The sequence below is a fragment of the Peromyscus eremicus genome, chromosome 9 (genome assembly GCF_949786415.1).
Source record: "Peromyscus eremicus chromosome 9, PerEre_H2_v1, whole genome shotgun sequence".
NCBI lineage: Eukaryota > Metazoa > Chordata > Mammalia > Rodentia > Cricetidae > Peromyscus > Peromyscus eremicus.
This window is the reverse complement of record NC_081425.1, coordinates 22,161,835-22,179,064: the sequence shown is the minus strand read 5'-3', so window position 1 is coordinate 22,179,064 and position 17,230 is coordinate 22,161,835. Positions and strand designations below refer to the sequence as shown.

The 17,230-nt window shown below is 38.5% G+C and overlaps 1 protein-coding gene across 3 annotated transcripts in view; it reads left to right on the top strand.

The window, feature by feature from the left end:
• Nucleotides 1-17,230, top strand: part of Uchl3 (ubiquitin C-terminal hydrolase L3) — a 48,665-nt gene that overhangs the window by 919 nt on the left and 30,516 nt on the right. For 2 of the 3 annotated variants that reach the window (XM_059273259.1, XM_059273261.1), the window contains exons 2-3: nucleotides 12,743-12,871; nucleotides 16,806-16,962. In XM_059273259.1, the coding sequence (XP_059129242.1) occupies nucleotides 12,743-12,871; nucleotides 16,806-16,962 (286 nt within the window). Of the gene's footprint in view, nucleotides 1-7,922; nucleotides 7,945-12,742; nucleotides 12,872-16,805; nucleotides 16,963-17,230 lie in introns of those variants that run through there. The other variant, XM_059273262.1, reaches the window with a different exon arrangement.

Genomic DNA, 17,230 nt, shown 5'->3' with positions numbered 1-17,230 from the left:
CTATCAGCTCCCAAATTAGAAAAAAAAAGCTATTAGTTTTAATTTTTTATTTGCACATGTATGTATTGTCTTAGATATACTGTTTTTTTCTGCTTTCAACGTTTAGTTCACTTTTGACCGTGCTCTTAGTTTGTTATGTAATTTTCCTCCCCCCCCCCCATCTTTCTCATCACCAAAGGATAAAGATTTATCATCTCCTTTAAAACATGTTTTTTTGAGGCCAAACATCGTGGCCATGCTTGTAGTATCAACATATGGGAGGCTGAGGTAGGAGAATTTTGAGTTCCAGCCTGGACTGAGACTGTGTCTCAAGCCTGCTCCTCACCTCCAGGTGTTGGTTTTGTTTGTTGGTTTTGTTTGTTGGTTTTGTTTTATTTTTAAATGGATTTTGATTTTCAAAGCTTTTAAGCACATTCCTTATATAAAGCATGCAGGCTTTATGTTAGAGGTGACATCCTTTGTCTTTTTTCACAACATTTTTATTACACTTATTTATTTTGTGTGTGGATGGGTGATGTGCACGTGGAGGTTCAGAGGCCAATAGTTCACTCCTTCCCTCAGGTGGGGCTTTGAGATTAAACACAGGTCCTCATGCTTGATGCTGGCAAGGGCCTTTACTCACTGGCTCAACTCCCTTTATCTTGTTTGAGTTTATTGTATGTTTTTGTTACTATCTCAGTTCTTACCTCCTTAGTAAGGTGACTAAAACGCAGCACTTACCGTTCGTATTACTGCTCACAGTACCTTTTCCTGAGGATGTCAACATTCTTTGCTTCTCACCCTTTTGAGATTTGCTCATCTCTTTTCCCAACACATTTTATTTTCTTTGTCAAGAGAAAAATCATAAGTCTGAGGAAATCAGAATTTGCAACTTCTGTGCATAGAAAGAGATGTTTATTCCAGTTGTAATCCAAACTCATTTTTACACTTTACTGATAGGTAAATATCTTTGTTCCATTGGCCCGTCTTTTTACCACTACCATCCTAGTTATTGTAGCTTTCTAAGTCCTCAAATAGTATGAATCCAACATTGTCCCTTTTCAGAATTGTTTAGGCTTTTCTATTTACTTTACCTCTCAGATACATTTTAGAATCCTTGTCAGTTTCTACAGCAGTTGATGGTGAGTGTGTCAAGTGGATAGATGTGTTTCAAGGAATGTATCTTTATTGCCTTGGATCTTGTAATCTCTGAAGGAAGTGTGTCTATCTCATTACTTAGGCTTTTGACTTCTTATGTCAGTGTTTGATTGTTTGAACACATCGCTCTTGGAAAAATTTTGTTATATACCTACCGATTTGATGGCTTTGGGGTGTTCTTGTAAATGGTATTGCCTTAAAGTTTTATTTTTGAGTTCTTTGCTATGTATAGAAATCTAATTTAAAAATGTGCCCATATCCTCTACCTTGCTAAATCCATGTATTAGTTGCAGTGTGTCTCTCCCTTTTTTGTAGGTTCTTTGAGGATTTCTAAACAGTTGTGTTCTCTGCAGTCAGATGCTTATTCCCATTCTAAACAGCTTTATTTCCTTTTCTTGTCTTATTGCACTTGGAAATAAATACCTTACATATGAATTTGAGGCAGCTTGTTTCTCGTCTTAGTTGGGGAAGCTTTACTCTTTTGTTCTAATTGTGGCAGCTATAGGTATTTCGGAGAGTCTTCTTTCTCAGGCTAAAGAAGTTCCCACTTTTTCCTAATTTGTAAAGGTTTTTTTATTATGAATTAATGTTTAATTTCCCCAAGTGGGTTTTTTTTTTTTTTTTTAAGTATTTCTTGAGATGATCATGGAAAGAAGTAAAACTAATTCTATATAAAAAATAAAGGAGCAGAGATATGGCCAGTATTACTCTGGTGCCCAAACCATAAGAATAGAAACTGTGGACTTACATGTCTTGTGAATATGGCTCTAAAAGCCTTCAACAATAGCTATAGAAAAGCATAAACATGTAACCAAGAACAGCTTTTTCTTATGTTGAAGAGTGATTTACCATTCAAATCAATCGGTGTGATTAGTCTTATCAATTGATTAAAAAACCTTTAAAATGATACTATTTATTGTTTTAAGCAACCAATAAATAAGTTTATATAACTGGACACTTAAAGCCTATGATTCAGCTGGTATAGAACCTCCTTCCTAGATGACTTTGATAAATTATAAAATGCATTTACTTATATTAATTAAACAATATTTTGAGGTTACCTTTTGCATGGCCAGTTGTCTGAACAGGTGCTAGTTATGCTTTGGTGATTAAAATATTCTTGTTTTTCTATCCAATGGCAAGACAGAAATTAAAACAAAATAAATCTTTAGCAGTTGTTATAAGTGCACTGAAAAAAATTAATAGCCTTTAATCCCAGCACTTGGAAGGCAGAGGCAGGCAGATCTCTGTGAGTTCGAGGCCAGCCTAGTCCACAGAGCTAGTTCCAGGACAGGCACCAAAACTATGCAGAGAAATCCGTCTCAAAAAACCTAAAAAAGAAAAAAAAAAATTAACAAGGTGTTGGGGTCGGAACTTGGGTTGGATAGTGACAGGAGGCCCTTTTGAACTGACTTAACCAGAGATATAACTGTATGCCGTGTCTGCTGTGCTTTGGTGTGGCTTGGTTTAAATTTTTTTTTTAAGCCACATATGGTGGCTTGCAGGTATAATGCTAGCACCTGGGAGACTGAGGCAGGAGAATCAAAAGTTTGAGACAACCTTTTACAGAGTGAGACGGTCTTAATTTTTTTTTTTCATTATTGGATAATGTGTTTTTATTTAGAAAATGGGCAAGTATCTTAGTAGTTAGCTTTAACCAGAATTTTTGTGTTTCATTAGTGTCCATGTTTTGCACAGGACTGAGGATGGAAAAATGAGTGGAAATTTGATTAACTGACTAGTGATTTGGAGATTTATCCCAGCAGGGCTTGAATTCACAGTCTTGCCTTTGCCCGCCTCCCTCCTGTAGGTTACAAGCACCACACCTGGCCCACCCCTCCCTGGTTTTTCTTATTTCTTTAGCCTAATGGGATCACAAGAGGAGCCTAATCTTGATTTCACTGTGCTAACCATCTGGCAGTTACAGGCCATATTAACTCTTAGTTTGAGCAAGTTCTGTTTTATTCTGTGATGATGCCTGGTGCTACATTAGGACACTCATTGTATGTCTACAGCATGAAGGTTAGTGTTAACTGCTAGGTGTCATCTAGTATCCCTCTGTCGTAGCAGATCTGGCAGACAGTGACTCTTTCTTTCTTTCTTTCTTCCTTTCTTCCTTTCTTCCTTTCTTCCTTTCTTTTTTTGTTAGTATCCTGTCAACCCCTTTAAAGATATTTTGCCATGCTACAGATTGGGCTTAAAATAAAATCATTTAAAAAAAGAATTTAAGCTCTACCTTATTTACATATATATATTTAAATAGGTAAAAGTAGCTGGTGGAAAGTTGCAGATAACTGAGCATTAAGAATTACAATTTTTTAAAGAATAAAATAAAGATTTAAAGGCAACAGGAAGTATAGTTGATATCCTGGGTAACCATTATACTAGACTTGACATGTAATTTTTTTTTTGTGATTCGAGTATGGTCTGTCTGTCTGTCTATCATATATGTATCTATCTATCCATCCATCCATCCATCCATCCATCCATCCATGTCTGCTTATCTGTCTGTCTATCTATCCATCTAAGTTGTAATTTAGAAAAATTATGATTTTTTTAAAAATAGGGAACCTCCCTAAAATTATTCTTAGTTGTGATGTTATTGAGGAAGTAACATTTTCTTGTTTCATATCTAAAGGAAACTTAAGCAATACTTTGACATAGTTTTGCTATTTAATGTAAATGCTCAAAGGTAGAAACAAAGTTGGAGGCCATCTCCTAGATGATTACCAAACAATAATAGCGTAGTTCTCTTGTAAGTAGATCCCACTGTTGGGAAACAGACTTTGATACTCTGTCTTCCGAAGCTTCTGCCTCCCTTCTGTTTCCTGCTTTGTAAGTTGCCCAAGGCATCATCTGTCCCTGCTGGAGCCACCATCTCACCTCTGTCCTGTCTTGACTCTTGTCTAACTTGCTTCCATCCCCACCATTTCCTAGTGCCTCAGTTAGGGTTTCTATGCTCTAAAGAGACACCATGACCACAGCAACTCTTAGGAGGAAAACATTTAATTGAGGTGGCTCACTCTCAGTTCAGAGGTTCAGTCCATTTTCGTCATGGTGGAAAGCAAGGAAGCATGCAGGCAGACATGGAGCTGGAGCTGAGAGTCCTTATATCTCGATCCAAAGGCAAGAGGAAGTAAACTGTCTCAACAGGCATGATTTGAGCATATATGAGACCTCAAAACCTGTCTCCACAGTAACACGGTTCCTCCAACAAGGCCACACCTTCTAATAGTACCACTCCCTTTGGGGCCATTTTCTTTCAAACCACCACACATAGTAACTTCTTTTATCAGTTTACTAGTGATCACACTTCTGACGTACCCATGGACTGCTTTTCTGTTATTGTGTCTCATGGCCTTTTAGTGACATTGGAAGAATAACCTGTTCTATCCTTGAAACATCATGCTTCCATTTTGACTTTTTTTTTTTTTTTTTTGGTTTTTCGAGACACGGTTTCTCTGTGTAGCTTTGCTCCTTTTCTGGAACTCCCTCTGGAGACCAGGCTGGCCTCGAACTCACAAAGATCCGCCTGCCTCTGCCTCCCGAGTGCTGGGATTAAAGGCGTGCGCCACCACCGCCTGGCTTGACTTTTCTGATAATTGTAATTTTTCTAGTTCTCCAGTTATGTCTTAGTCATCTCCCTTCTACCTTCAATGGAGTTCCTCAGGAATTCCTCTGTGAGGTTAACCTTGATTGTCAACTTGGTGTGTATATCTGTGATGAGGACTTTTTAGATTAGGTTTACTCGAGAGGTGGGAAGACCCACCCAAAATGTGGGTATCATTTCATGGTCTAGAGTCTAGGACTGAATGAAAATGGAAAGTGGTGGGCGAGGTGGCTCAGCAGGTAGAGGTGCTTGCTCCCAAGCCTGATGACCTGAGAATGATCTGTGGGACCCACACGACAGAGAGAGAGAGAGCACCAACTCTGGGAAGTTATCCTCCAGAGGTTGCTATGGCGTGCACGTGCACACACACACTAAATGTTTTAAGTACAAGAAGAGCTGACAGCAGCAGTCTTCCCTCTCTGCTCCCTGACTAGTCACAGAGTGACAGCTGCATCATGTCCCTGCTGCCAGGCGTCCCCACCACAATGGACTGCAACCTCTAACTGTGAGCCAGGCAGTCCTTCCTTCTTTAAGTCGTCGTCAGGTGTCTGGTCACACTGTCAAGAGAAGTAACTAACACGGTTCCTTCTAGATTAGCAATCTTTGCCTTGAGCAGTCTTCCCCTAGTGATGCTTCCTGTTATGTTGCTTTTATACTCTTTGTCACCATATAGATGGCCCAGTGCCCCTCTCAGCTCTTGTGTATTTAATTACTTCTTTGATACTCCCATCGGATGCTTATAATACCTCAAACTTAGTAGACCTGAAAAAGAAATGTGAATTTCCATCCTCATCCTTCTCTAAACTGGTTTCCTCCTCTGTCTTCCAAAAGCATTGCCAGCTATCCTTTGCTCAGGCCAGTGTTAGTGACTCTTCTGCCTGACCATGCCGTTTGGAAGATGCCATGCTGTGTGGCTTTGATTCTTTAGTTAACATCTCTTCTACGTGTGTCTAAGCCTCTTGCAGTCTTCTAGTCTTGAAGACTGTCTTCACAGTGCAAGCCGCCGTCCTTGACTTTGTCGGCTGCTGTAGCTGTCTAAGTTCTTGGGCTTCCTCTTCTTCCCTAAGACCTGTTCTTCGTGTGCTACCATCTCCGCTTTGGGCTGTCTTAGAAGAATGCACACTGCCCCTGGGATCTGCTTCAGACGCTAGCGGCCCTCACTGCTTGTTGTTAGAATACCCTGCAAGCACCTCCCTGAGGCCAGATAAGAAAGGAGGTGCTGCGCATCTCTGCCCAGTGTTTAAATGCCGAGGCTCCTCCCACTCGGAGTCTTCCCTTGTTTATCCTATCCTTGAGTTGTTTGACTTGAGATATTTTATGGCAGCTTTTTTTTTTCTTTTTTGTCATTTATGGCTCAATTTCAAGATGAACCAGTTTTCTTTGGTGACATACTTGTTTTCCTTTCCTCCTTCTTCCCCACCCCTTCTTTTCTTATTGCTGTTTTTCTTTTTATATAGGGTTTTGTGATATAGCTGAGGCTGGCTTTGAACTCTCAGTCTTCTTGCTTCAGCTAAGATTGTAAGCATGAGCCACCATATCCAATTAATTTCTTTAAAATTTTTACTATGTGAAATTATCTTACTTGTTTATGTTTCTTTTCTCTTTGTTTTTTTGGTTTTTTTGTTTTTTGTTGTTTTTGAGACAGAGTCTCTCTGTGTAATTCTAATCTCTAGCTGTCCTGGAGCTCGTTTTGTAGACCAGGCTGGCCTCGAACTCAGAGATCTTCCTGCTTATACCCCCTGAGTGCTAGGATTAAAGGTGTGTGCCACCATGTCCAGCTATGTGTTTATTTTTTCTTTGCTACTAAAATGTAAGTTCCTTGAGAGGAGAGAGATGGCAGAAATGCTGTGAGTGTCTCATGGCCTCAAGGAGCTGTCAGCACATAGTTACCAGAGAGTGGGTAGCCCATAGAAAGCTGCTTTCCTGCTCTGGAAAACTGTTCTCGGAATTTAGTGTGCCATTGGATCCTTTCCTGATATTTCAGTAAGCAAAATTCTCTCTTCTAAGGTGTTTTATTGTATTTTTTATTATAGCAGTGAGAATAACATTTAATTAGTAAAGTGATATTTATTTTTACTAGAACAATTTTGCTTTCTTACAACTTTTAATTAATTGTTTATCAGTTCTTTCGTTCAGAATATCTAGAACAAATGTAATTGCTCTTTCTTGATATTACTAAAGCTGAGGCCAAGGTTCAGTAATTTAAGTCCTATCTGAGCATGCTCATATGTATTACTTTTCTGTTGCTGTGGTAAAACAGCTTGACCAAGACAACTTAAAGAAGAGTTCCAGTTCCAGAGGGAGAAGAGTCCGTGACTGTGGGGAATGTTAGCTGCAGATGCCAGGCATGAGGGCGGAACAGCAAGCTGAGAGCTCACATCTTGACCCTCCAGCACAAAGCAGAGCACGGACAGTAGGGTCAGACTATAAACAGTCAAAGCCCGCTTTCAGTGGTGTATTTCCTAGAGCAAGACCGCACCTCCCACATCTCCCCAACCACCACCACCAACTGTGGCCAGGTGTTCAGATGCGTGAGCCTGTGGGGACATTCTCACTGAAACCATCACACCGTGTTTTCCACTTGGACGTTTCTCCAAATCCTAGGGTCTCTGGTCGTAGTCTTTGGGGTCCTCCTCTTATCGTTAGCCTTTATGAAAGAGAATGGTGTTCAGGGCTCTTCCATAATCCATGCTGCATCATCTTGGCTTGGTACAGAGGGCTGTTGCTTTATTGTCCTGAATGATGCTGCTTCTGAGGAAACCAGCATTGTGTCTCCCTTTGATAATTTTCACTTAGGCCATATTGAGCCTGCAATGAAAAAAAACTTTTTTCTTTTAACTTTCACATAAAATATTTTCAGTGATTCCCTATTCTTGGCTTGAGGAAATTTGATCTTGTTTTATTTTTAGTTGGTCTGTTAAAATTCATTTTGGGAGTTCCTAAGCTGCGATTTCTTATTTAACTTATTTCCCTAGCTCCATGCATAACAATCACCACTAGTCTGCGGTTACTGGTGGTGATAGGAAGCAGTGTAATTATGACAAGTGTAATTATGTCATAATTCCACTCATTAATCAACTAGTAACAAGCAGGGGCAAAGGCTGTCCCGAGTAGATCTTTACAGCAGAGACAGCGTGGTTGCACTGCACACTTCAAAAGCTGAGGCCCTGCTCTGTCTTCAACTCCACTGTCTCTAGGTTGGGGCGGGGATGGGGGTGGGGGTTGGGGGTTGGGGGAGGACCTGTGGGGATGGGACTCGAGAAAGCAGTTTTAGGACAAAGTTGAAAGGAAACCGATTCTTCTCCGCTGATTTTTACTTTGTTTTTGTTTTTTTTTTTTTAAGGAAAAACTTATTTATATTATTTATTTATTTATTTGAGACTGCGTCTGTCTGTATAGGTCAGCTGACCTTGCACTGTTGATCTCCTGTCTCAGCCTCCTGAGTGCTGAGACTATAGTTGTGTGCTCAGTGCCTGGATTTAACTATTCCTTATCTGGTGACAAATTTGTGATAGAGCATAAAGAATGTTAACTAAAAGTTATTTTTAGGATTACTAATTTATTATCATATCATAACAATAAAAGTGTATTTAAATAGTATCAACACTGCTTAGATTTCTTATATAGCATCTCCTTTTACTAGCAGGTAGTCTCTTAAAACTAAAAATTGTTTTATTCCAGCATATTGTAATTTATAAATTATATTTCTCAATTTGATCAAAATTTTAGAGTTGTGAAATTTCAGTGAGCTAATCAGTTAGAATTTTGTTGTTGTTGTTACTTTATTGTCCAGTATTTAAACTAGAAAAGACAGAAGACTGTTTGGTATTACAAGTTATAAACATCCGATTCCTGCTCGATTCAAACAGTAACAGTTCTACAAATGCACGTACAGGCAATTTCTTATGTCGTTACTTTGTGAAAACGTTTCATGGGCACAGTTAATTTATTCCTTTTCCTTTTTTTAACCTGGAGCTCATTAATTTGGTTACACTGGCCAGCAAGGCCCAGGGATTCACCTGTCTTAGCCTGTCCTGTTGTTGGTGTGGAGGTGTTACAAGAGTGTGCACCATGCCCAGCTTTTACATGAATTTTGAAGGCTTGAACTCAAGTCTTCAAACGACAAGGAAGCAAGCGCTTTACCTCCTGAGCTCCCCTAGTCCTGAGTTTCTTTTTGAAGACTATTATTTTGAGTTTCCTCTTAGTTTTGGAGATTTAAGTTAAAATATGTTCTAATCCTATAGATTTTGTAACTTACTGATTAAATTTGACTATTATAAATTAACACATTTTAAAAAAAGAGACAATAAAAGTAAAAGTCTGTGTACACTGTTCAACTAATTGTACTTGACCTTTTACAAAGTGTATCTTTTTGAAATTTTCATATGTTATTTTAAATACAACTTTGGTGTTTGTTTTCTATAGAAACAGGACATTTTTATAATTACTTTGTTGTTGTTTTTTAAGACAGGGTCTCATTGTGCATCCATGGCTGTCTTGAAACTCGCTGTGGGATGGTCTGTATGTCAAATGTGTTGTTGATTGGTCAATAAATAAATCACTGATTGGTCAGTGGCCAGGCAGGAAGTATAGGTGGGACTAACAGAGAGGAGAATTGAGAGAACAGGAAGCTGGGTGGGGGAGACACTGCCAGCCACCATCAGGACAAGGAAGATGTAAAGTACCGGTAAGCCACAAGCCACGTGGCAAGGTATAGATTTATAGAAATGGATTAATTTAAGCTGTAAGAACAGTTAGCAAGAAACCTGCCACGGCCATACAGTTTGTAACCAATATAAGTCTCTGTGTTTACTTGGTCGGGTCTGAGCGGCTGTGGGACTGGCGGGTGTCAGAGATTTGTCCTGACTGTGGGCCAGGCAGGAAAACTCTAGCTACAGTATAGACCAGGCTGGACTTGAACTCAGAGATCTGCCTGCCTCTGCCTCCCAACCACTGGCATTAAAGCTGTCTGCCACCATGCTCAGCTGTAGCACTTTTAAACTGTTTATTCCTTGTATTATGTGATGGTTTCCAGTAAGTGACTCCTGGCATCCTGGAGCCAGAGGATATATATAACTAATCTACTTAATAGATAGTAATTGAAGTGAGTTTCTTTATGTTATATTATTTAGTGACAGGAGTAAAGAGAAGGTAAATTGTCACTCTTGTTAAGATTTAATAATTTTTATGATTTAAGCTAGTGTGCTGTTTAATCTTTGTTGTGTTCGTAGCTTGTTCCTGGTCAGTCTGATTACTACAGTTGCTGCCTTTGGATGTTGAGTCTTGCTTGGCACTTGTTTTTGTTGGCTTTGGCTGACATAAAGATTTATATTAAAGTCTCTTTTCAGTAACTGAGCAGTTTTGTCCAGGTTGCTTTCTTGTTACAATGTTTCTTTATTTTGTACTACACACATGGAATTACTGGGTCATATGTGTCATTTTGTGTAACTTTATATTAGTATGGTTTTATGAGCATCAAAATTAACAAATTTAAGCCCTCTTTAGGTCTTACAATTAGATGTTACAAGTTGGGGTACAGCCTGGTTTTTCCAGATTCTTGGCATCTTCTTCAAAGCACTGAAATAAGTGCACAAGGATTTACAAAGATAGCAGGAATACTTTTATTTAAAATAAAATGATGAGTAGGTGAGGTACACTATTGAGGTAACAGCAGGCTATGTGAGTAAGTCCTTCAAGAGTCCCAATTGTTTGTGAATTCCTTTCATAAGTTCAGGAGAAGGCCAAGTTTAATTACTAGGGGTGTAGTTTGGGTGGTTCTCTATTTTGATTGACAGATTTTAAGTTATGATCATTTCTGCACTATATACATCCTTTCCCGTAATGCATCTGATTTTAATAATATGCATGCCCAATTATGCATGGACATAAAAGAGTAAATAGAAGAATCTCCCTATAAGTTCACTTTAAGTACACAGTTTGCTTTACTGCACATGTACCCAAAAGCAGTTCAGACTGGATTGTCCTTTCCTTTCTTTGGAGTGAGCTGTGCATGCTAACAGGTTGCTAGGTACATTGTTCAGAGAAAGGGGTATTTGTTTTTTTTTTATGATTTATTTATTTCTATGTGCATTGGTGTTTTGCCTGCATGTATGTCTGTGTGAGGGTGTCAGATCCCCTGGAATTGTAGTTATAGGCAGTTGTGAGCTGCCATGTGGTTGCTGGGAATTGAACCCAGGTCCTCTAGAAGAGCAGCCAGTTCTCTTAACCGCTGAGCCATCTCTCCAGCCTGAAAGGGGTATTTGTATAATACATAAATGGCTGTCAAGTTTGTTATCAGAAGAGAGGTGGATGGATAGCCCACACCAAGTAGAGTCCTAGGTTTGCTGAACTCCCCATGCCTGCCTGCTTCACAGATGTCAGTCCTGTCAGAGTAATATGCAGAGTTGATTTAATGAACATCACATTGTAGATAAGGAGCTAAATGTCCCAATCTTCTTTAACTGGCAGAAAAAGGAGTATACATTGAATGTTCAGTGTAGACAAATTTCTAAACGGTCTTATTAAATAAGAAACACAGAGCCAAAATAGGAGTGAAAGCCGTAGAGATCAGGGAAATAGTGAGAGACACCAGCCAACCTTAACTCACTACGCCACTGTAGCTTCCCAAGAGAGAGCTACTTCCTGTCTACCCAGGCTTTTATTGCCTTGCTGTTCTGCCCTCTCATTGGCTCTTAGCCCAGCTACGTCACCCTTGTCACTACCTGTCTGTACAGACCTCCAGGTCTCTATAGTTGGTACTGGGATTAGAGGCATGTGTCACCATGCTTGGTTGTTCCCTAGTGTTTCCTTGAACACACAGAGACTCTGCTTGCCGTGTAATCGGATTAAGGTCATGTGCTACCACTGCCTGACTTTTGTTTATGGCTGGCTATGTCCTCTGATCTCCAGGCAAACTTTTTTTATTAACATACAAATAAAATATCACCACATTTCAGCATGAACAAGCTTAAGTAACATGCAGTCATACAGATGGCAAAGTTATCTATTAAAGTGTATTCATTTCAGTTCAAGCAATACCTGGTTTGGCCAGGTATACGTCCTTATCAATGGGAAAAGATAAGGATTTCTTGTGTTAACACTGAGCCTTTTTTTAAATCTTTTTTTGTTGTTGTTTGTTTGTTTCTAGGTAGGGTCGAATATTAAGACTGGCCTAGAACAGTACATTTAGAGGAAATGAAAAAGGGAAAGGAAAATATTTTCAAATATGCCTGTGAACATTACTAACCCTGAAATTATTAGTAATGTGGTGAAGAATGGACATAGTAGAGAGGCCCTTGCTTTCTATGTAGTTTTAGACTATGCAGCTTGATGGAGAGGTGATGTAATACATGCCATGTACTTTTTTCCCAGAGAGATTCTTATCTGTATTTCTATTTATTTATCTATCTATCTATTTATTTATTTATTTATTTTGCCTGCACGTGTCTGTGTGCCATGTTACTTTTTGCTTGTTGATAAAATACTTAGCTCTCTGTCATTAAACTCCAGGAGTTATTTTTGGATATCAGGGTAAACTGTTGATGCACTAAAATAATTCATTGTTTAATTGATGCAATAAAGGCTGGAAATAAGTTCTTAAGGTGACTTGTATGTATTTTGTGAAGTTCTGGCTAACATACTCAATACCAAAGTAATAGATTTTGAGAACAGATTTGTTTAATATGTTATGAGTTTTAACTGTTATGTGATATAAATTGCTGTTATCCTACCCTATTCATTGTAGACTTGCTTTTCTGTGTTTTTTCACCTCTCAGACTGTGGTGTACCTGACAATAAGGATTATGTGTATTTATGGTGTGCATGCTGTGTTTTGACAGTGCCATCTTTATTCTTACTGAACATCAGTAATATTTGACCACAGTCCTTTCCATATACTTTGTATAGATGCTGCACGTACTTGTTGTTATCATTTCCCTGTTAATATTCTGCAGGTTTTCCTTTACCACTTAACTTCTGCTGCTTTCCTTTTCCTAGTTCCTCAAACAGTTAGGCCTGCATCCTAACTGGCAGTTTGTTGATGTGTATGGGATGGAGCCTGAACTTCTCAGCATGGTACCAAGACCAGTGTGTGCAGTGTTACTCCTCTTCCCTATCACAGAAAAGGTAATTGTAAAGCAGATACATAGTTTCTGATAAATGCAGATTGTTGATACTGAGTTAAAAATGGTCTTTAAAAACAAATAATGCCTTTTTTGCATATAATCAGCAAACTAAGAAGTAAGGAAATCTTAAGGTCTTATTAAAATAGAAAATTTAGATTTAGATAAATGAAGATTTAAATAAAATAAAAGATTTAGATTAAAGGTTGACAATAAAGCTCTGTGTTGGTCTTTTACCTTCAGCTTTTTTTTTGCCTTGGCTTTGGTTTAATGTAGCATTTAATAACATTCTCATGAATATTCTTTGTTTTTTTTGTTTTGTTTTGTTGCTTTTTTGAGACAGGGTTTCTCTGTGTAACAGTTATAGCTGTCCTGAAACTCACTTTGTCAACCAGGCTGGCCTCGAACTCACAAAGATCCTCCCACCTCTGCCTCCCGAGTGCTGAGGTTAAAGGCATGCCCCACCACTGCCTGGCCTATTCTTTGAAATTTTAAGTAGATATTTATTAAAAAACATATGAATAAAGAATATTCAGGTTTTCAACTTATAAAGCATATAAGTTATTTTGATTATGTTTATAAAAACAGACCTCCTTTGTTTATTTTAAGGAAGTAGGGGAAACTGATGACGTGGATCCTATTATTTTCAATACAGACTTAATTTGAGGAACATTGCTAAGCTTAGATACAGTTAAATTGACAGAATATTGAGCATGAAAAATAGCTACCTTAGGTCTGTTTTGAAATACTAGTCTCTGCATTTCAGTGTGCATGGAGTGGAGTTGGAACGTTAAGTGCAGTTTAGAACATCCTTGTAGTCTGACTTTAACCTTGGAACACTAAGATGAACTCAGGCCTTGTGAAAATGGAGACGTGCTTGTGGCAGTGTGGGAGAGCTGAGATGTGGATGAATTGACAGGTGCACACTCAAGTCATGCTGCTCTGAGGACAGATCCGCCTAGGTCACCAAAATGCAGTGAGTTGCTGCTTGGTGACACAAATCCATAGTTGCCCTGAGGATAAATAACACTGAAAGTCTTCTGCCTCCTCTGTGAGGGCTCTACAAAACAAATTACTCAATAAACTGTTTTCTCCATACTTGTAACAGTCATAGAAATTTAGTTAGGATTTTTCTTTTTCTTTTTGAAACAGGGTCTCACTATGTAGTCCTGGCTGACTTAGAGTTCACTGTATAGAACAGACTGACCTTGAGCTCACAGATTCCCTACTTCTGCCTCCAGAGTAGTGGGATTAAAGTTTGCACTGCGTACATGGTCTCTGTAGGAGTTTCTTAAATTACTAGTTTTAGATCAAACAAATTTAGTCATGGGTTTTGCTTAATCTGAAACTTGTGGGAGAGTTAAGACAAAATCTTACTGTATTAGTCCAATGTTGTGTCTTTTTTGATTACTAAATAAGCATTAGAGATCGATCCTCAGACTCCGGGAATAATTAGCCATTGAGAGAGAGAGAGAGAGAGAGAGAGAGAGAGAGAGAGAGAGAGAGAGAGAGAGAGAGACTGAGACTTGTTTATAGCTTTGGCTTCTTATATTTTAGGTTTTTTGTTGTTGTTATTTTCAAATAGGATCCCAGTATGTAGTTCCAGGTTAGCCTCTATTTTGTAATCCTGCTTGGCTTCTTGATGCTAAAATTATATCTGGGGTCTTTTAATGTCCTGATACAGTGCTATGGTGCAGGACACAAAAGGCTGACATAGGCGTGTGTCAGCATGCTAGACATAGTTGGGCTTTCTTAGGCGATGCTATGTGAGGTCAGAATGCACTGACCTCGTGTGGGGGCAAAATGAGCTGTTGTTTGAATCGGAATTTCTGAAACTAGTGATTTCCATGATCTACTTTTTTGGCAAAAATGAGTTAGCTCCTGTCTTCCTTTAGTGAGTCATCAGCATTTAAAAAGCGTACAGTCCTAATCAACACCAGTGACTTATTACTAGCAAGAACACAGTTTTCATTGCCAGCACCACCAAAATGAAAACGGGAAAAGGAAGAAAAAACAGGCAGCAAACAACAACCCCTTCCACACACGTTTTAAAGTGTTTGTACTTATAAAAGTAGGTAATTTATATCAGTATGGATGGATGCTTATATAAGAGGTATCTACCACTTTTGGGTATCTCTTCTAATTTGGTAGATCACGTTTCTTCTCAAAAGTGGCAAATTACAAACATTGAGAGGTCGTCTAGTACATAGTACATGTTTGGGAAATACAAAGTATTTCAGTCTTGTGACTCTGAATTTGGAAATTTAATATGAAGTTGAAAATACTTATTCAAACACCAACGGAATTGACCTGGGTACTTCAGTACATTTCTATAAAGTCAGTAATGGTGTTTCAAGTGTGTTCTTATTATTACTTACCAGCCAGGGGATTATAGGTAAAGAGGTTATACATTTAATATATATGATATTTGTGTCTTTGTACTTGGTTGTTTAGTGTTTTTCCCCTTTCCTTGGTGGTTTTTGTTCTTCTTCTTCTACCTTGTGTCATTTTAGGCTTTCCCTCTTAATATTAAATCTTTAGAAGTTACCAGGCCTTATTTTACTTTGTCAGCATTAGCATTAAACAGCAAACTAAATGATAGAACTACATAAACACTTCAACATTGAGACCCTGATATACTCAGCTTTTTTAAAAAATCAGTTTAAATGAGTGAATTAATGTTGGCACCCTCTGAAGATATTGCTTAAAACTCTGATTTAGAAGTACATTCATAAATTATTTTTAAACATAGATACATTTGTTCTCAGAAGTACTTATTATTTTTTAGATTATTTTTATTTTATGTGTATAAGTATTTTGCCTGTATGCATGCATGTGCAGTGCCCAAGGAAGCCAGAAGAGGGCATTCGAACTTCTGGAACCGGAGTTACAGCCACTTAGGAGCCACCTTGTGGGCTCTCTGAATTAAACCCAGAACTCTTGAAGAACAGGAAGTGCTCTTAACTTCAGAGCCATCTCTCCAGGCCCTAGAATCACTTTTAAACTCTGGGTTTTCTATAGATATCATTTGTATCCTTTATTTTGCGGATCAGAAAGACTTCTGTAAAAGACCAAATGATAACAGTTTTGGCTTTACTATAGGCATCGAAGCCTCTAACTTCTCAACTGTAGACAGATAGCCATATCAGTACATTAATACAATTTTACTTCATGAAAACAGGAGTGGGCAGGTTTAGCTGTGTGCTCTGCACTTTGCTTACCTCTGCTCTCTTGGACTCTCAAAATTGTAGACGCTCAGTTAGCAGAAGCAGTCATCTTTCTGCTTTCCTTTCTCCTTCTCACTCAGTTTTTAAAATAAAATATGTAGATATACCTGTTTGTTTTATTCAGTGTGTGTGTCTGTGTGTCTCTATCTGTGTTGCTGGGGATTGAACCTTTGGCTTCATGCATGCTAGGCCAGCACTACCGTAGACTTACACTCCCATTGCTGGTTGTACATTTGAAGATTATATTTTAAACCAAGCTATTGCAAAGGTAATTGTTAGATGGTGTGCACATTGAAAGTGTTAATACAGATTCCTATGTGCCTTCTAGTATGGTTGTACCAATGACTACTTTTAACAATGGCATATGATGCTGAGTGTCATCGAATATGCCTGCAGTCCATGCTTGAAAGGCTGAGGCAGGAGAATCATTTGAGCTCAGAAGTTCCAGACCAACCTGGACAACACAGGGAAACCCTTGTCTGGAAGCAAGCAACGAGTAAAGTAAATAATTCAAGACTGTCCTTTTTCTCACGTCTTTATTGACACAGAGTCCATTGTCTTTTGTCAGTCTGGTAGGTGATAATGTTATGATCTTACCTTAAAGCTTTTCTTATTTAATCTAAATCTCATCATTTCATATCCTTTACAAACTCGAGTGTTCTTTTTAGTGTGTGGTTTTTGCATGTGGACTATTGACTTTTTCCCCAATAGTATGAAGTGTTCAGGACAGAAGAGGAAGAAAAAATAAAATCTCGAGGACAAGATGTTACGTCATCAGTGTATTTCATGAAGCAAACCATCAGCAATGCCTGCGGGACGATTGGACTAATCCACGCCATTGCAAACAACAAAGACAAGATGCACTTTGGTGAGTCTTTCTCCATCCGCTTTTCCCTTCAGATGTGTTAACTTGATTGAACAGTAGGGGGTGCTCTAACTCTCTCAAACGATAAAGCAATGCATCTCTTCTTTTGTTATGGGAATATACATGAAGCCAGGAGAGAAGGATATTAATCCCTCCCATTTTTTCATATTGTTGATGAACAGGCTCAGCAAAAGAACATTTGACTTTGTTATTTATCCCAAGAGTCTTAGATTTTTACCTAAGGAAATACTGCACTACTTCTTGTTGTTAG